Below are 21,292 nucleotides of genomic sequence, written 5' to 3'. Positions count from 1 at the left end.
AATAGATGAAGACCCGAGGCACAGCAAATGAGAGGCTGAAGAGATGGAAACATCAGAGAAGGAGAAGAGGGCAACCAGGGAATAGATCATAAAGAACTTTAGTGGGATGAAGGGAAGGAGGGGGTAACAGGGAAAGAACAGGGAAAGACAAGACGACTGGGGACAACTTTAGTCATGCCTACAGCTGGGGCGAGTAGCGAGGAGCTGCATTAGCTTGGATTTCCCATCATCCTCTGCTCTTCAAAGTGTTGTCATGCCTACAGCGGTCTGAGCTTCTGTCTAATTGGCCGTGACAGCCATTTTAACACCTTCCATTTTGTACCTTCTGGTTGTCCTTTGGATCCCAGCTCCGATTATCAAAGACACTTCAATGTTCCAACAATGCCCTGCATTCATGATGCCGTGTGGCACAGGCGGATGCTTCTCTGATGATTTGCACACCGTTATCAGATCTGTAGCACTGTGTCTCTGTTTCACTCATGCAAGAGTTTGACTGAAAATAAATATTAAAACTGAATCTTTTATCGCTGTGAGTGAAACAGAGAACGGTGATGTTTGTTGTTGTTTTCAGTAGGACTCAAAACGATGCTGACGGAAAAATCCAGATCTACTGTGAGGATCCAACTGATGTTGCTGCGGTGCGAGTCCTGTTGTTCATCCATATTAGTATAGAAGTTTGTAACCCCGGTCTGCCTAACGTTTCTCAGACAGAGCCTCGGCCAGCTTTAACAAAGAGGCTTTTATGAGCCTTTTTATGGCCTGTCTGAGGCCTGTAGGGCGCTGAGGTTCAGTCAATAACTGATCTAATTAAACTTATTCTTAATTAAAGACTCAGCTATTAAATATGCATACAAGTAACACTAACTTCTGTTCTACGTGTTGATCATTTGTTAATTCTTGCTGTGCAGCGTTTCCAAAGTAAAAGCCAAAAGAAAACGCAGCATTAGCACTCCGCAAAGCAAACTAAATAGAGAAGGCTCACCTTCTTCGGTTCCTTTGCTGTCTTAGGAGTCTTCTTCTTCTTTGCTTTCTTGTCATCCTGTTCGGGGTCAGAAGTGATGGCGGGATTATCTATCCCAATCTTCCATTGGTCAGCTGGAGAGAGCAGAGGGTCCTCCTCACTGCCCCTGTGGGCTCTTCCCTTTTTCTTCTTCTGTGTTGCAGGACAAGACTCCTCCCCCTCGCTGTCCGACAGGAATCGTCTTTGGTATGCTTTTGTTTTACTGAACAGGATTTTAGAGCGATGTTTGTATTTTGATGGACGCCTTCCAGCCTGAGGTCTACGATCAAACCCGTTCTCCTCCTCTCCTCCGTGGGGGCCATGTACTCCACCGAAGGAGTTTTTCATTTTAACCAATCGGCTGTGTGCATCCTCTGGAACCGCATATATGTCATCATTGTGGAAGCCCCTGGACCTGAATAGGGTGTCCACTGGGTCTGCATAGTTGTCTGATGCCTCCACGTCTTCCGAGTGAGTGCCTGGGCCACGGGGCATCCTGCGATTACCTCGCATACCCGCCTCAATAGTTTTGAGCAGGTTGGGGTCAAGCTTTCTCACATTAGGCTTGGGGAGCACTGGTTTGGGTCGGACAGGTGGAGGCACTTTGTGGTTACGTTCATGGTCTCCAACAGGCGTGCTATGAATGGGATACTCATTCCCCTCTAGGTCAATACGATACTTGGCCCGTTCACTTGGTGTAGGGAGAAGCTGAACGTCATCACCGATCGGACTGTAAGGTGGCGGAGCCTCGTTGTCGTCATCCGACTCCGGGTAATAGGTGTTGTAGGCTGGGGAGTGGCTGTGGGGCGACGTGGGGAAGACATCTTCACTGGCTCCGGTGGTACACTCACGCGATGAGCTATCAAACAGGAAGGCGCTTTCAATGTTTGGCTTCTTTTCTAGCACTTCATTGAAAAAGGGTGTAAAAACTTCTGTCTGCCGATGATATTGTGACAGTGAATAGAGCGCTGTAAACTTGGCAGCAATTTCTGTTGCAATGTGCTCCCCCTCTGTCATCAGTTCCTTGATGGAATCATTCTCAAAGAAATCTGCCTGGCTGTCTGTGATGGCCACCATCTGGACCGGGATCACATCCTGGACTTCAGCCAAGAACGCTCGCAGGGTTGCCATAGAGGCCTTGCGTTTGGCAGAGTACACCAGAATGTAGCCATGCACCAGTTCGTCTTTACGAACACCAATAGCAGAGTGGTAGGAAAGGATGGTGACCTGGATCCTTTTCCGGCTGTCCCTGATGATCTTGTCCAAAATTAGTGTGTTGCTCTGACCTGGCTGCCCTGCACTACAGCAATGTGAGTCTAAGAAAGGTGAGAGGATGAGGTCAACGCTGAAAGGATCCCAGCACATGGCACACATGACTATTCTAAGGTCTGTCTCTGTCATGTCTTTAATGCAGGGCAACGGGGCCAACACATCATAGTTATGCTTCAGCCCCTCCAGCACTGCTCTGAGGCCCTGCTTAATTTGGAACTCTGTGAATTTTCGAGGAAAAGCCCCTGAGGGGATATCAACAAAGGTGCACTGCAACTTGTTGGCCAGCTGTTGGCCCTGGTGCCTCAGGATAGGTATGTTTTTACAAACATTGTCCCTCTGATTTGCAAGAATGAGTATGAAAGGGAGTGGCTGAGCAAATCGATCTCGTCGACTCTGCGCCATCTCTGCTCTGATCCTACCAATGCAATCACCAATGCTGTTAAGGGACTCTATAGAGCTGAACACACAAAAGCAACCGTGAGGTTTAAAAGTGGTGACCCACGTGTGACTGAAAAGTAGCGTGGAATTCACATCAACAGGGAGAAGCTCCAATTCATAAATTTTACCATCTAGGGTATACTCATCATCCGTGGACTGAGCTCTGATTTCATTGGCTAGTTCTTGTGACAAACCATCCTTTCCCAGGAGGCAGAGGTTGATTTTATCAATGTTGGCACTGTTATAGTAGAGATTAGATCGGCCATGGTCGAGCTGCACCAGCCTGTTGGCCAAAACCTGCTCCACTTTCAGATCTACACAGTTCTGCCCACTCAGGCACGTCTCTTTAGTGGGATGGTAAACAAACCCAATGTGTTTGAGGAGGAGCGACTCTCTATCTGGGGCAAGTTTCTGCAGAGCTCTATATCTGGGCTCCTCATTTAGCACACTGTGAATTTCAGTCATCTTGTCACAGCTGGGGGTTGCATTCAGGTCCAAGTCATAAAATAGCTCAGCATGCTCAAACAGCATTTCCTGAAAATCCTCTTTGGCCTTTTCAACTATTTCCTGCTGGTGCCTAGAGTAAACATCTCTCCTATCTGATTCAGTGATGTACTTGTAGGCTTCATCTTCCATGACAAAGCACATGACTTCCTCCCAAGGCTGGCCCGGACTGATGAAATGAACTCTTTCCAGCGTTTTTTTGAATCTTTCTTTCATCTCCCCTCGTCTTTTCTCTGACAGCAGGTGCTGGACGTGGTTATAGTAAATTCTCCCAGCATCAGGTGTCTCAAGGAGGTCAAAGGGTATCCTGCGGTCACTGTTATCTATGTGGTCGGTTTCATCCCAGGGTGTATGCTCCAGTCGTACAAACCAGTACTGGAAATCCGGCCTAATGCGGATAACATCCTGTGCCTCGGCCCATGACAAATGTTCTACCTCCTCTAGGTTATTGAACAGGTTGTTGAGGGTTTTTGGCAGAGTAGTCAGGTACTCTTCACGCCTCCTATTTATGTGCTCTTGCTTCAGTTTTTCAATGTGTTTAGTGAACATGCTGCGGGCTTTCCGGGAGCCCTCCAGGGTGATGAATTCATCGTAGTCTGACTGGCCTTTGAGAATATTTGCTACAGTTTTCCACGTAGTGTGATAATCTCTTACTGTGTGAAGCATAACTTTCTCAAACCGGTCTGTTACGGAGGCAATAAGCTGCCGCTGGACTTTATAGGCCTCCAAGTACGGCACCGTTTTTGGCTTTCCTCTTGTTTTGTCCAGCTGCTGGATAAGGGCATTGAAGGACAAGTCTATGTTCACGTTGAAGCGTGCCGCTGTTTCAATCACCATTAGGTTTTTCTTGCTGTTAACAAAGGCATAGAGGTCCCTTAGATGCTGGTCCACACACTCGTCACATTTTGTGGCAGCAACAACAATAGGTTTCTTGGATTTGACTATTTGTGAGTAGAGACTGTTGACAAACTTCATTTGATCATCAAACTTCCTATTGCAGCCCTTGCTAACATCAACACACAGTACAAAACCGTCAATGTTCAGTTTCCCGTCTGGCATCTGTTTCTGGTCGAAGTCCTGCTCCAGACCCAGCTGGTCTGTGCAGATGTACATGAGCTTCTCTGCTGACTGCAGCTTGGTCGCCGCAGATCTTTTGGTATATGGCTGCAAGTTTGTGCTCCGATGCGGAAGAAATGTTTGGTCATCAATGAACTCAGTTTGTTCAATGACTTGGATTTTACAGTCCAAACCCTCATCTCCTCGATGGGATACATCTCCCCAGTAAAGGAAGTGGTCATTGTTGACCACACGTCCACCAAAGTCTATGGTGCTGAGCACAGAGGTGTGCTCAGAGTAGTAATTGTCCGCATCAGGACGCACATATCGGTTGCATAAGCAGGACTTGCCCACACCACAGTTGCCCTTCTCTTTCTCAGTCCCAGAGAGGCCAACCACGCTGACAGCGAATGTCGGAGGGCGTGCATCCTTGTTCTTGGCCATTATATCCCCCCGCTCATCGCTAACTTGGTTACGATTAAAAAAAAAGAGGTCAAGAGATCATTCCAGTTCTGCTCGTCAGAAGGTTAGAGGACCTGTCATCTTCTATTCCTTTTGTTCCAGTGAAAGCTTCTTTCTGTATCACTCTTGGTTCAAATCCCGTGTGTCCTTCAAGCTGGGACGGAGAAGCCAGCTTCTCCTTTTATCACCTCCCTGCAAGACAAACCAAATTGGGAAACAGTTAGGACACTTTCATTTCCACAATTCATCTTTGTAAAAAAAATACACTCGTCTCTGAAAAAAGTGAACACTGTTGCGTTTCTAAAAATTATAAGAACTAAACGGCCTGTATTTGATATAGCGCCTTCTAGAGTCCTGGAACCCCCCAAGGCGCTTTACAACACAATCAGTCATTCACCCATTCACACTCTGGTGGTGATGAGCTACACTGTAGCCACGGCTGCCCTGGGGCGCACTGACAGAGGTGAGTCTGCCGTACACAGGTGCCACTGGTCCCTCCGACCACCACCAGCAGGCAAGGGGGTTAAGTGTCTTGCCCAAGGACACAACGACAGCAACAGACTGAGCGAGACTCGAACCTGCAACCTTCTGATTATGGGGCGAGCACTTAGCTCCTGTGCCACCGTCACCCCATCAACCGTCGACCTAAATGAAGTCAAACAGCAGAACAAGCCACACTTTTACTAATTTTCTTCTGAAGGTGAGGGCCTATCACACACCTAGCTAAGATGATTTAGAGTGAAAACATTCATGTTTAAAATGCTAAATACGGCTGCAAAATAGAGACTTTTCTGAGCAAACTATAAATCCCAGGGGGACAGTAACATTTATATAAGAGAAGGGAGACTAATTAAGTCAAGGACCATGCTCAGCAATGTCACTTCTTCCCTTTGTGGTGAAAAACGGAGTCCATTCAACCAATTTGTGCCGAGGCAAGATAAAAATGGCCGGCAACACCAGCCCTTTGACAGCCACTGACCTAGAAATTATTTGCTGTGCTATGAGAACGAAACAGAGAAGATACATCGTTCAGATTTGTTATCAGCAGCACATCCTGGGGCTACTTTATCAGGCCTAAACATTTAATCCTGATTGTGCTGCCGGTTGTTGTCTTAACATTTTTAGCCTGGAATACTAATAAACCTGCTTTCGGGATTATTTTTGCTGCTTGCAGCTTTTCTGTTGAGAATTTCTAAATGAAGGCAGATTTAATAAAATGTAAAACATGTGGAAGTGTAACAGTGCTCATTGCTATGCAGAACTGCCACTGTCCAATACACTGTGACCTTGAGGCAAGCTGAAAAACAGCATAAAAAGGTTTTTTTACAGAATGATCTGGTGAAGCTGCCTGTGTGAGTTGTAACCGAGAGCTGCAGCGTGAGCCAAAAACCTGAACCAGAGCAGTTCACATGGAACAATCAGAGGTTCCCCCAACCGTTTACACCAGCCAAGGTGGTTATGTCACCTGTGTGTGCACACGCCAGAGTAGCGTGTGTGTTTAAAGGGAGGGTGAGGGTGGTACACGGTCTTGCGAGCTATATCACGAGGTTTTAAATGTTTGGACTAAAAAGAAGCTTGAAAATAAATGAAATGAATCAGAAGTCTTAAATTGCATCACATTAAAACATAATCTTTAAATGATTAGAGCTTTCACTTCTTTAAAAGGTGCTTTAACTGTTTCCAGCTAACACCAAATCTGAACTCTAACCAGAAGCTTTATTGCCCCCAGACCACACCCAAGGAACCAGCTAATAATGTAGGAAAGAAACCAACCAGCCGGTCTGTCGGGTTCCCTAAGCCAACAACAGCCCTTTAGCTACTGCGCAGGCACCTGTGCTGCAGCAGGCTACAGCTCTAGGGCGATAGGACCATGTGAGACCATGAAGGGTTTGAACAAGTTGAACGTTTTCTGTACGACACATTCTGTTGGTCGGACTGAAAACAAAGCGGGTTTAAGGAGGACATCTTGCTTTTGCATCTTGTTGTGCTGCCATGCGGGTCTCCACTGTTCTGTCAGTGTTTAGCTTCATGATTCATTGGCTTCTACAAGTCATTTGAAAATGTCCTTATTGTGATGTCACAACCAGGGAAATGAGCATAGCAGCTCAGCTGAATAATTGTTTTCTTTTGCATGTAAAGAAGAAGTTTGTTATTTTGCTGACGAGCGTGTGGTGCAATAATTACAGCAAGGGGCATTTATTTCCGTACTGGTGTGTGTGGGATGAGGCTCCAATATTAGATCATAATAATAATAAAGAATCCTTCTAAAATGTAAATAGTATTTTTGCTTAAAATGCCCATCCTAAATCTAAGGATACAATGATGAGGCGTGCTACCAAAACAAGTCTGAGTACTTCCAGTTGAATAAAAATTGCCACTCTAAGTCACGGTTTGGGATAAAGTTCAGTCCAACGGAAAATCCTCTCCTTGAGTTTTTTAGGCCTGTAGTAGTAACTCTCCCAGAACCTCCACGTCAGGAAGCAGAGTGACTACAGCAAGACAGGATCTGTCAGCTAGTTTCATCACCATAGAATAAAAGTCACATGACTCTGTCATTGTACTCAATCTGAGCTGTAGAGTCCAGCAGGCGCTCTCTCTCTCTCTCTCTCTCTCTCTCTCTCTCTCTCTCTCTCTCTCTCTCTCTCTCTCTCTCTCTCTCTCTCTCTCTCTCTCTCTCTCTCTCTCTCTCTCTCTCTCTCTCTCTCTCTCTCTCTCTCTCTCTCTCTCTCTCTCTCTCTCTCTCTCTCTCTCTCTCTCTCTCTCTCTCTCTCTCTCTCTCTCTCTCTCTCTCTCTCTCTCTCTCTCATTACAAAGACAGAAAGGCTAATCAGATATGTACTTAATGTGAAAAAGAAAAACATCTTCCAATGCAGACACTAAATGTGAATCCAGACTAAACTAGGAGAATCCCACAATGAGAAAATCACTCCATGATGAAACAATGAATCAGGCAAGGGTGGGAAACTCTGGTTTTAGTTGTTTCCCTGCTCACACACACACATGATTTTCATCAACAGGGGATTAACAAACTGATTAACTGCAGAGCTTGATGTGCTACTGAACAGGTGAGTCAACCACTGTATCAGTGTGTTGGAGCAGAGAAACAACCAAAACATGCTGGATAGTTGCACTCAAGGACCATGGTTGCCTCCCTCTGCATAAAAAATAAAATGGCCTTCCGTACTATGCTTCAAATTATGCTCATGTAACTGCTTTCCATACAGGCAGAACATTGTGTCTGCTTTAAAGGCCCCATGTGTAAAATCCATTGAAATCATGATAAAAAAATGTGACTCTTTAGCGCTGTGCAGTTCAGAGGAAGTATTGCAGCCACGGTGGCTCACTCATAAGTTTGATTGTATAATCAGTTTCCAACCTGTGTCGCCTAACCCACACAAAGCTTATAAACTCGACCAGTAAAAAAAAGCATTTATAATTATGACCGTTTTATCAACCTACCAGTCCTGAAGGAAGCAAGCTAGTTCTGTTAAAGCTGTCACGATTCACACAAGGAGGAGGGATGACGTCAACCGGGAGGTCAGCTGTTGTGAGAAATTGTGTTCCCCTGACATATTCTGTCCCCCTGTGTCGGGAGATCGCACTTCTGGCTATTTTCACAACGTTTGTGATCAACTTTTACGGTAAAATGATGTAATGTAATGTAATAATGTCATGCTTGTGATGTTTACCTATATTTCCTCCTAAAAACAATAAAAGGTAACAGTAAAAACATTCTTGTTATGTAAAAGGATGTAATCTCACTCCGTTTAACCACCTTTTATTTGAGGTAGTTTAGTCCTCAATACTGACTATAAGTGCTGTGAATTAGGAAATATTTGCTCTTGACTAACTAAGGGAAACTGAATATTTTAGGGTCATGGTGTGGATGATGGTGCACTCGATGTAGACAAACTGGTTGCCGCTAGGGCTGCAACAACGAATCGATGAATTCGATGAAAATCGATTACTAAAAGCATTGGCAACGAATTGCGTCATCGATTCGTTGTGTTGCGCAACTCTTCCAAAAGCCCCCTCCCCTCCCGCCCTTGCGCGCAGACCGGTGGAGAGCCGGCAGGTGTTTGTAAGAGGAACATGGCAGAAGCAGCGAGACCCCAAAAAAGTTAAAACTTCTAAAGTTTGGGAGCATTTTCAGGTAAATCAGGCGAAGACATGCAACGTTTGTAGGTCAGACTTAGCATGGCACGGGGATACTACGGAGATGATGCAGCGTCTTAAACGCAAGCATGTCAGAATCATCAGCGAGGAAGGAGAGAGCTCGGTGTCCGGGTAAGTTAAAAACTTTTCAAAAGTGATTCACCCAAGCCCCGGATTATTACACAGGCTAGACATGCCCTAAGCTCGTAAAAAAAGTCTATAAAATTGTAAGCGCGACGCTATTTGATAGTCGGGGGGGGGGGGACTCGCGCCGCTGCGAACCGGTTCCGCCGTCACATTCCCGCAGAAACTGGTTGATCACACCGGGGCCAGACTACTAACATGTGGCTTTACAACCACAATGTCCTCAGAAGCGAAAACGCTTTTAAAAGGGAGGGAGGAGTCCTAACTGTTGCTGCAGGCGTGTTGTGTGAGAGTGCAGTTATACTGTATATATATACTGGTTAATGTATTTTTGGGTTCAGTTGCTTTCATGTGGCCTAATGTGAGTCTATTTGGGATCATTGGAATGATCAGCAGCATTTCTTGATGTGACTTTATGGCAGTTGCCCAGGGCATCATCGCAAGGAGGATGGCATTCATTTACTTTTGTTTTATTTGGTATTTTTCAGTCATTTTTGGAAATAGTGATTAATTTTGATTAATTCACAGTCTATGTTTAATTACATTTAAAAATTAGTTGTTTGACATCCCCAATTATAATAAATGTCTACAGATGAGATCAAACAAAACAGATGAGAATTGCCCTTAAAGAGCAAGTCACCCCCAAATAAACTTTTTTTTGCTGATAAACTAAATAAACGAGTGTCTAATCGTGCTGCAGACACGTGTTGTCAATAATTTGGCACTTCAGTGCATCTTAGTTAAAATTTAAATATTCTGCTTAAAACTGGCAGTGTTGTGCCGTTGTCAGGTAAAAACTCTGCACTGTATTTTAATTTAAATCTGCCACCGCTATTGGCTAAGAAGTATGCTATGATGTAAACTGGTACATTATGATGTCACAATGCTGTCATGAGCCTGAGTGTGTGTGTATTTGTTAGCGGCTCCGCCCTCTCGGTCTGCCAGGCAACAGCATGTGTTGCATTTTTCAAACATGAAGCGGGAGTAGAGTTAGACTCTGGTAGGGGTTGACTTGCTCTTTAAGCTGTTTAATTTGGACCAAGCATTTTAGGTCACAGATAGATGTAGCTTAGGGTCTCTGTCTATACGCCTTATAAGACAATTTAGGTGATGGCATGTTGTTTTTCTGCTATTGAACTGTTTTCTAATAATGTTGTGTTTAATAAAGTGAAGGAAGGAGAAAAATAACGTTTCCCTGGCAGTTTTTAAAAATGTCCCTATGTAATCCGATTAATCGATTAATCGTGTCGAGACCCCATCCGATTAATCGATTATCCAAATAATCGTTTGTTGCAGCCCTAGTTGCCGCTACCAGCTAATGGATATGGAGCGATCATTGGCTGCTTGTTAGCCACGGCCGGGGAAGGAGGGTTGGTGAGCCGAGGACACACTGTGGAGATCAAGTAATCAACGCTGACTTAGCCACCAGCTAATCGAGGCTCACGGCTGGCGTGGTGGAGATGGGCACCCCGAGCTACTTGTCAGCAGAGCTGGGGATAAACGATTATTTTTAAAACGATTATTCTGACGATTATTTTATCGAATAGTCGACTATTCTAATTACTATTTAGACAATTAGTCTAATGATTATTTTTCTATTGGACAGTTAATAAAAACCAAAAAATCTTAAATTCCTCAAAAAATTGATAAATTCTTACTGTAAGAGAATAAACACTACAGGCCTTCCATTTTGTATAACACTGTTTTTACTGTGTTGCGGTTGGTTGTGTTCTGGTGACGTGTAGAACTTGGGAGTGCAGGCTGCTGCCTGAGAGGTGGTTGGAGACGGAGTGTCTCCATGCTGCTTTGTTTTGGTCACTTATGCGCGTGAGGCGAGTGGTGTTACGACCCTTGCTGGGAAGTTTGGCTCGTGTGCAAAAAGGAAGGGACAATAACGGGATTTAAAAGTTAAAATGATGATCAGGTTTATTTACAACTACAAAAAAACAAATCTTTTCATCCACGGCTTGGGAATAATAAAACTAATTCTGCCTGTGGGGAATTAAAACAAAAGTACAAATAACTAGGGATGTCCCACTGGGCAAAGATTACTGGGTTCTGGACCAAAATAAGGATCTCCAAAGGTCCAAACTCTAAACTGGGTGGTTAAACCAAACTCAAGGTGATATTTTAAACTAAACCGAAAACCCACAACACTCTAAATGTAATAAAAGGGAGACCTGCACCACAAAAAAGATGAACTCTAAACCAAAATGTAACAGCTTATCCAAACGCATGAAGCTGTTAGCAAAAATGCTAACAGTAGCTTCGCCAACACTAAGTTCAAGTTACCAAGTTTAAATAAACCAAAAACACCCAGCAGCAAAATGGAGGAGAGACTGCTAGCACCAAAACAGCTCTCCTAATGTCTGAAAGAAGCTCCTTTATGAAGGGAGAAACGCTCCCAGTGATTTTCTACATCTGCGGTAGACGGAGCAGCGCATCTGACCCCGGAAGTTGTTGTCCGTTGCCGGGAGACGAAGGTGGGCAAAACAGGAAAGGAATCTAGTAGCGGGCGGACATTGTTCCGGGTCTTCGGTACTTGGCGGAGATGTTAGTGAAGGCGGAGAAGAGGGTGAACTAGAGGAAAAACAGGCAGATTCCTCCTCTATTTACAAACTCCTGGGGATGCAACAAGTGGGCGCGGTGCGTCGACTTCCGGATCTGACGTCGACAAATTTTTAGGATCGAGCCGTCAACGTCATCGACGCTTCGCTACAGCCCTACTTGTCAGCCATAGCTAGAGCTGGGGGACACGCTGTGTATGCTGTGCGTAAACTCCCATGGATTACCAGCCACAAGAGACCCAAGTCTAAAGTTAACATTTCAGAAGAAGCACTCGGAGAAGCACGTCATCTCTGGAACGCGTGGAGAACTACATCGTAGGGCTGGGCGATATTAGGGCTGTAGCGAAGCCTCGACGAAGTCGACGGCTCGATTCTAAAAATTTGTCGACGTCAGATCCGGAAGTCGACGCACCGCGCCCACTTGCTGCATCCCCAGGAGTTTGTAAATAGAAGAGAAATCTGCCTGTTTTTCCTCTAGTTCGCCCTCTTCTCCGCCTTCACTAACATCTCCGCCAAATACCGAAGACCCGGAACAACGTCCGTCCACTACTAGATTATTTTCCTGTTTTGCCCCTTCGTCTCCCGGCAACGGACAACAACTTCCGGGGTCAGATGCGCTGCTTCGTGTCTATCGCAGATGTAGAAAATCACCGGGAGCGCTTCTCCCTTCATAAAGGAGCTTCTTTCAGACATGAGGAGAGCTGTTTTGGTGCTAGCAGTCTCTCCTCCGTGCTGGTCTGTTTGCTGCTGGGTGTTTTTGGTTTATTTAAACTTGGTAACTTGAACTTAATGTTGGTAAAGCTACTGTTAGCATCTTCGCTAACAGATTCTTGCATTGGGATAAGCTGTTACGTTTTGGTTTAGAGTTCATCTTTTTTGTGGTGTAGATCTCCCTTTTATTACATTTAGAGTGTTGTGGGTTTTCGGTTTAGTGTAAAATATCACCTTGAGTTTGGTTTAACCCGTAAGACCACTCGCCTCACGCACATAAGTGACCAAAACAAAGCAGCATGGAGACACTCCATCTTCTACCACCTCTCAGGCAGCAGCCTGCACTCCCAAGTTCTACACGTCATCAGAACATAACCAACCAACACAATAAACGCAATGTTATACAAAATGGAAGGCCTGTGGTGTTTATTCTCTTACAGTAAGAATTTATCAATTTTTTTGAGGAATTTATTTGAGATTTTCTGGTTTTTGTTAATTGTGCAATAGAAAAATAATCATTAGATTAATTTTCTAAATAGTCATTAGAATAGTCGACTATTCGATAAAATAATCGTCAGAATAATCGTTTTAAAAATAATCGTTTACCCCCAGCCCTAGGCGATATGACGATTTTAGACCATTTTACGATCTACACATCTGACGGTCTGTCATTTTTTAGAGACCTTTTCATCACGATTTCTGCCTCTGTACGAGAAGGGAACTTACCTTTAGAAAACCTCTGCTTATTGGCGAATGACACGCCTTTGTTTGACCTTAACTGTGGGGCGACGGTGGCACAGGAGTTAAGAGCTCGCCCCGTAATCGGAAGGTTGCAGGTTCGAGCCCCGCTCAGTCTGTTGCTGTCGTTGTGTCCTTGGGCAAGACACTTAACCCACGTTGCCTGCTGGTGGTGGTCGACAACGAGGTTTTCGCTCCGAAGAGAAACGCCTCGTCCATTAGATGGACCTGGTTTGGTTTTTCACCAGACGACACAGAGCAACAAAACATCATTTGCAAAGTTTGCAAGGAGAGCGTCAAGGCAAGTGATGGCAACTAGGGGTTGTATCAACTGGTCGATTTCACTGCTCTGTACTGACTTTTTATGCCTTTCATAGACTAGTCGCTGTCACGTGATAATGACCGACAAGATGGAGTCCTTGGAAAAGACAGCAGGTGACGAACCCCTGCGCATTGGGAGGCGATGCGCTGTGCCAGAGCGTGGGTATCTGACGCTCGCCGTAAAACGGACATTCGACCGAATTGTGACCTTTACCCTTTTGCTGGCTCTTTCAGGTTACTGTCACAGTGCAAACGGTAACGTGGAGCTCGTATGTCCCTAAACAGCTACTGTATTTTAAGATGGTGGATGGCCGTGGAGCACCGACCACAGTTTATGGATTTAAAACAAAAATTTCGAGCTGAGGGGAATATTTAGAATTGACGTTGGTGAGAAATATTAGTGAAAAAGGACAAGTTTGTGAACTGGAAACAGGATTTGATGGTAAACAGGTAAACATATCACACACTGAGGCTTTAAAGGACAGAAGAATCAGATCTTTAATTTTCTACGTGCTATCCTGAAGCTGCCTTTAGGTGCGATTTGATGCTGAGAGCTTTCACATCTGAACAGCTAAAGCAAACACACGTGCCACAACTACACGTACAACACTAATGGGTCCTCTCCTGAGTTTTTTATTAGATGTTGTTGCTTGCAGCAGCTGGACTACATCTACGTGGTGTAGGTACACTTTTAAAAGTATGACAACACAGATCTTATCGTGCAGATACCCGATCCCGTAAAGCAGAGCCGACCTTACCCTGGTGGATGAAAGGCTCTGGCTGAGGCAGGTACGACCTGAGCCCCGACCACAAGCATCAGATTGAAAATGTCTCACTGAAGCGAGTGAAGAAGTTACTTCACCACCTTCATCAGCACACACGTGGTGAGACTTGCAAACTATTTGTGCCCGTGGGCTTCATTACTGCGGATTTATTCAGCTAATGAATGGAAATGAGCACATAGACTAATCACATCTCTCAGATGTCCGCTGGCTGACATTAGGGAAGGTGTTGGCGTTTAACGGAAGGACGAAGACTTTTTTGATTCAGGTCGGTGAAGTGGACATGTTTGCTTAGTTGTATCACCCTGACGGGGTTAACCGCCATGGTGTTCAGCATGGCTGTGATAGTGCATCTAGCTAACCTCAACCTGCAGTTGTAAGCAAAACATGTTTGACTTAACCCTCTGGAGGCAGGCGTTGCAGATTAGCAGCATTAAAACCTGCCTACCTGGCTACTCCACACACGTATTTCATGAGCATTTTTTTAACTCAGAAGCACCCCTGAAGGACTTAGTTGTTCGTCCTTTTATCAAAACTTATTTTGAGCCTGAGAGGGCTGGGTTGCTGGGTTCCTTATACAGGAAACATTATTTCTGATTGGCTCAATGAACTGACCTGAATTGGAATGTTTATTATGTGAAGTGCCTTGAGACGACTTGTTGTGATTTGGCGCTATGTAAATAAAACTGAAACTGAAATTGAATGATCTGGAAAAGACGGATGTCCCTCTTAAACATTCCTAGAGCAACATATTTGTGATGCGCTTCAAAACTGTGATTCTGAAGGTAAAACCGTCTAGCTTGGCAAGATATGAAAATCTAGTCTGACCACGACCCGTAGGCAGGGCTCAGCTGTGGGTGGAATATAGAGGTGTCTTTCAAACCGTCTACGCACACAGCTGGACAGTAGTAGGTCCAATCAGAGCAAAGAACAATGTCACGTATTCCATGCTATTGAAGTCAGTCAATAGGACAGACCACCATACACCATAAAAGAAGCAGCAAATGCATCCTTTTCTAAATAAAGGACTTAAGTGCATCCGTCTGCTCTTGAGTCAAAGAAATGCCAAAGTCTAAAGCATCCAGTTGATTCCAAAGCTGTTTCAAACGAGTGCCGTTCCTGAGCTGACGACATCTTTGTAGTTTCTGCTGTAAAGGAATAACGGAGCGATGCCTGTTTATGAGAAACGTCACAGCTCAATAATATCTGTAAGCCAGGTGGAAAATAAATAAAAGCTGTCAACAAGCTAACAGAACAGAGACAGCAACATTTACGTATTTATCTTTAAGTTTGCTTTTCGTTTACAACTGTCAAGGATATTCAGGGACACTCGTTTCCACCAATTCCTGTTTTAACTAAAAATCTAGAAAAATCCAACTAAAGCATCAGTTTTGCATTTTTGCCACTGAACAGTGTACAGCTGCTGTTCTCGCACCACACAGGCTCCGTATGTTTCTGCAGCTTAAACGTTAACCTGCAGAAACATACGAGCAGCAGCATGCTGGGAGCCTCCTGGAGGGAGCTTATGATGGACTTTTTAATACCAACAGCCACCGCCAAAGCCCACACTACATTTGTGCTGCACTAATGGCTAAAAGAAGGCTCGAGCATCATGATTATTCCCATCACGCTGAGGCTGCAGGGAGGGATTAAGGTATCACTTGGCAAGCTGGTTTTAGAGATGACTAAATGATGTTAAGCCCTCAAACAGCAGAGCACACCGTCAACGATTAACCCATCCCGTCACGTTTATATGGACCTTCTACAGAAAAACACGTTTTCCCCAAAGGCACTAATTCAAAAAATGGACAACGATGGCAGAGAAGTTAAGTCCCCGCCCCATAACCGGAGGGTTGCAGGTTTGACCCCCGTTTGTGGTAGTCATGTCCTTGGGCAAGACATGCCTTGCCTCTGTCAGAGCAGCTGTGGCTACAATGTAGGGCCCGACCGATATATCGGCCAATATTATCGGCCGATATATCGGCCGGCCGATATATCGGCCGGCCGATATAGGGGTCAGTAACACTATCGGCTATCGGCCAAAAAGACGGCCGATATGGCCGATATTGCGCTACCTATCCAGCAGATGGCGCCAGCTTTATGAACTCATGTCACAGTCACAGCACACATGCAGCGGAGCAGCAGCAGAGGAGACAACGGTGATGAGGAAGTAGGAGGTAAGTCTTCAGTTTTAAGCATATTTGTTGTGTCAGTGGTAAGTTGAACTGTAAAATAAGCAATGACAAAAGTATGTTTCCCCTCAACATGCTTCCTAAGTTTATTGTGTGCCTCGTGGCCTCGTATTGAAAAGTTAACCTGAAAAAATAAATTAAACTGCCGCAGCATTACGCTCTATGCAGAGCTCACGCTGCTTCCCCTTCAGTCATGCAGGGCAGTAAGTAAGTAACATTGGCCTTTTTCTGGTAGACATTCTGGAATATTCTCAGACAATTTCCTCCGCTCTTCTTCAGCAGTCTTTTCAAACTCACGCGGTTCACCCGCGGCTCGCGAAAAAAATAGTACAGACGCCGAAACGATCGCTGCACGGTGCGGGCGGAGCGCCGGCGCGCAGCGCTTCGGCAGCCCATGTGGCCTATAGAATAGGATAACAAGGGCGACGAATGAAGGCGGTCCCCGTTTCGCGGCGCTTCGGCGGCACACGACCGTTGTCGCAGCAGAGGACGGGCGAGGGGGGGTTGGCAACAAAGCAATGAAACGCTGTGCAGGGTGTCCCCCCTCCTCTCCCTAGCTGGGAGAGGAGTAGGGGCGGTAATACGAGAAAATAAACATTCCTCTCTGCAATAGAATAAATCTATTGTATTTTTTCAGCCTTATATTTTACATAAGGCTTATACATTGCCACATACTAGTCATTTAACGTATCTTATTTTTATTTTCCTAATACTGTCGGCTTTGGAGAGGATCAAAACACAAAAGTGTAAAACTCCACAGACTCAGAAAACAAAAAAACTTTAACGTTAGATTTATACTGACTGAGTTTGTGTGTTCTGTTGTTTTTGAGATTGCAAAATAAATCTTATTTGCATTACTTGGAAACCTTGGTGAGTTATTGAGACAGTTCTTTGGTGTGTAATATAGAAATAAGTTAGCATCAAAAAGGCAGAGAATGAAGGGTTTAATCTTAAGAACATTTGTATTTTTTTTGTGAGGGAGATTTATCGGCCATTATATCGGCTATCGGCCTTTGTTAAAAGTTTTATATCGGTATCGGTCAGGCCCTACTACAATGCAGCTCATCATCACCAGGAATGAATGGTGTGTGTGTGTGTGTGTGTGTGTGTGTGTGTGTGTGTGTGTGTGTGTGTGTGTGTGTGTGTGTGTGTGTGTGTGTGTGTGTGTGTGTGTGTGTGTGTGTGTGTGTGTGTGTGTGTGTGTGTGAATAACTGTGTTGTAAAGGATCTTGGGGGGTTGTAGAGGACTAGTAGGCTCATATCAAATACGAGTCCTTTACCATTGTGGGTTCCAGCACTACAAAGCGCTACGGCTGCTTTAAAAGAGGCGCTCCCCTTCAGGAAGAAAGCATTTGAACCCTGCAGCAAAACACCAACCATCTCAAACACAGACATAAATACTCATTTTATTCGGTTCTCTCCACCAGCTTTACCGACCGTTAACAGTAACGTGCAGAGGAGCATGTTTGTTTGTTTATCAGACATTTAACTCAAAGCAACTCAGAACTGTGGATAAATCAATGCAGTTAGTTCACCTAGCATGTGAGGGAGGAAACCGGAGTACCTGGAGAAAATGCATGGGAGAACATGCAGAAAGGCTGCAGCTGGGATTAGAACCAGCAACCTTCCTGCTGAGAGGTGACAGTGCAACCGACTGCTTCACCCTAATAAAGTGTTGTAAAATGCTTATTGATGCATAATAACAGCTGTTCTGTACAAACCGACCCACCTAAAGCGTCACTGGAGTTCCACTCGAGCTTTAGTCATGCGTATTATTTCAGAATTGTGAAACAAACTCCGAACTCAAGCTACAAATAAATATTATGAGCTCTGTTAAACAAGTGTGGACAGTGCTTTGGTCGTGAGGTCAGGGTCACATGTGAGGCTGAGCATCATAAATCTGAATCCCCTTCCCAGTGTTGATGATGTAAGAACAACAGTTTATAGGTCACATGACTCCATCACCCTGCCATCACTCACAGGGCTGGGGATGCTCCTGCCCTAGCTGCTGGGACATCTGTCAAAAATCTACAATAAAGTAAAAATAACAGGAACACCGAAGCTTTGTGGGCTTGGCTTTGCTCGAGCATCCTCTGCTGTCAACCTGCGGAGTGTGATGATGACGGTTCCTGATCAAAAAGCTGGACGAAGGACGAGTCCCAACAAATCATCCAGTCAGCCTGTCTTCATCTTCTTTAATGGACACTTTAGTGGGATGATAAGTCGTCAGTTAGCAGCAAATAAACCTCAGATGGGGCCAGCTGAACTAATAACGGCATCACTTTATAATCCGTTTAACTCAGCTGAGCCGATGACTTTCTGGAAGGTCAGAAAACGGCTTTGGGAATAAAACAGCAGACTAGTCCTTTACTGGGAGTTTGGGACAAAAGCAGACAGGGCTGCAGTAGCAGGCTCGGCCCAGAACCACCCGGTTCGGCCCAAGCTGGAGGCTGTGGGACAAGCCCAGTGCCCCGCTTTAAATGTAAAGAGAGGCTCAATCACTGCTCTGATATTAAATGACCCGAGTGTAAACAAATCCTGGGTCATGAGGGGAGAACTCGATAATGCTCCCAAGAGGGAGACATGAATTTGTCCATCCCTCTAACCTGGTTAGACACCCTGGAACTTCCTAACCGGACACTTGGATGACCCACTAATTTAAACCCGAGTGCGGCTCGGTTTAGACGAGCCCTCTCCAGGGAATCTGAGGGATTACTGGTTAAAACAGCTGTAACAGGGTACGTACACATAAACGAGTGGGAATCCCAGACTAGTTAGTTCAACTGGACGCTCGTGTGACGTTAATGCGTCAGAGAAGTCGTTACAGATGTGTTATATGATTTATGATACATATTTGATTTGATCTGGTTCGCTCCGGTTTGGCCCCGATAATCCGGGGGGAGCGGGATCCACCTTTTCCAATCCCGTTAGCTGGCCGAACACTGTTAGCCTAGCATACCAGGGTGAGTTAGCATGTAGCTAGCGTCAGCTCACACTCAGATTACCCGAGTAAAAAGCCTAAAGTAGGCTAGCTCAGCAGCCCGGGTCACACGCCCCACTGGCCCGGTTGGGCCCGACATGGGCCCATCGTGTGTGTCGTTTTCAGCGGCAGGAGAGAGCTAGCTGAGCGCACGATGAAGTCAGTTCAGATGCATTCCCCTACCCACCTATAACATGGTCGCTCCCAGATCCACATACCACGGAAAACAGAAGGAAGCGTTCCCACATTCACTGGCAAAGTCTCCTTTTTCTCACGGTCCACAACCTGCGCACACTGGAGCCTGTCGACAGAATCCGAACTCGGGTTTCCTCGCAGGTCGGGTCCACTTAAATCCCAAAAGGACGATTAACCCGTATGTGAGCGCACTCGGGCGCTGCTGGTGTGGTATGCGCTGCTGAAAGCTGAAACCTGGCTCTGCGAGCTCCCTCCTCCTCCCTCAGCCTTCCAGCAGCACTGCCAAGCGGTAATGGCGACTCCCTCTCCCCCCTCCCCTCCGCTCCGCTCCCCTCGCTGTCCCTCGGCCCATCCCTGCTCCCAGCCCGTCGACACCTGTCCTCCTCCCGGCCCAGCTGGCTTTATCACAGCCTAGGCGCGCGGGCGGAGAATAAAACTGAATCTAAAACAAGGTTTAACATAATGAAATATCCGACCAATCCTTTATTGTTATTGAAGCAAATACTCTATATTTCAGCACAGATTCAGGTTGAAGGTATCACTCTACCATAACATTATGACTATCATCTGAGAGGCTGGGTTAGGGCCAGTGGCGGTTCTACATCGAATTACTCCCCGGGCGAGGCCCCCTTTGAGCCCCCCCCCCCCCCCCCCCCCCCCACCACCACCACCACCACCACCACCACCACACCACCCCACCTGCATGAACACACTCATGTTTTCTACAAACAGGCATGTTTTATTAGAACGACTATTGAACATTCATTTTTCTAAGTTGCACATATTTACATTAATTACTATGAAGTTGTCAGAATGTAAAGCACTATGCATTATATACTGTATCAAAATATATAGAATCAAATATACAAAAACAAACAATAACTAAATATTAAGAATATATGAACATAATAGATAATAATAGATAATAAATATTCTAAATAGCAAAAATATTTCACACGTAACAAACTAAAGATAATCACTACAGCACTGCACTTAGAACAGAAAACACAAACTAAAATTAAAACCTAACCTTGATGCAACATCATCAATAATGTCATCATATGAAATCTGCTCCCCTACTGAGTGATTGATACTAATCAGAGCCAGGTTAGTGAGCCGCCCCTGAAACATAGTTGACCTCAGGTATGACTTGATCAAGTTTTGAAAAGCTCCTCTCAGCTTGAGCCACAGTGACTGGCAGAGCAGTCCAAAAGTTGGGGTAGATCTCCAATAGATCTTTATCATGATCCATAATATTTTAGAATTACCTCTGAAATTGTAATTTAAACTGACATAAAATAACTGTAGACTACCAAAAATGCCAACTTTTACAGAACAAATCATGTAAAAAATAATCAGTGCAGCCATCTGCAATAAATAAACAGGATAGTTAGTGGTGACTGGGGAGTTTTCTTCTGCTTGTACAGTTGTTTTATTTATTATTATGTGAACATGATCAACATGTGTTTGCTGTTGTTCAGGCAGGCCATGGGCTGCAGTGAGCATTTAACAAATCCTAAAAAAAATTGAAAACATGCATCATGAGAGCTACATACCTTTATCTTTCTCCTCTTTTTTTCTTTTTTTCCCCTGAATGGGGGCACCTGGTGGTTTTAGCCTTTTTATGTTCATCTCTTCTGTTTGGCTCCTGACTCAGTAAGTTTCCTTTAGTCAGGACTAAACAATTTGACCTTGATGGAGGGGTGACCACAAAATCGTTTTGTTTTTCCTTTTTTTATTCGGCCATTTCACACAATTCAGAGAAACCTGAAAGA

General features: G+C 45.0%; 1 protein-coding gene across 1 annotated transcript in view; it reads right to left on the bottom strand.

Annotated features, from left to right (window-relative positions):
* The window catches only part of arhgap5 (Rho GTPase activating protein 5), a 51,620-nt gene extending 31,882 nt beyond the window's left edge, over positions 1-19,738 (bottom strand). Inside the window, 2 exon segments of the mRNA XM_015969060.3 lie at positions 983-4,924; positions 19,510-19,738. Coding sequence (XP_015824546.3) covers positions 983-4,714 — 3,732 coding nt within the window. The 5' untranslated portion in view covers positions 4,715-4,924; positions 19,510-19,738.
* Positions 19,739-21,292: the final 1,554 nt, after the last annotated feature.

This window comes from Nothobranchius furzeri, chromosome 18 (assembly GCF_043380555.1).
Source record: "Nothobranchius furzeri strain GRZ-AD chromosome 18, NfurGRZ-RIMD1, whole genome shotgun sequence".
NCBI lineage: Eukaryota > Metazoa > Chordata > Actinopteri > Cyprinodontiformes > Nothobranchiidae > Nothobranchius > Nothobranchius furzeri.
The sequence above is the reverse complement of the archived record's forward strand: the minus strand, read 5'-3'. Positions and strand labels throughout refer to the sequence as shown.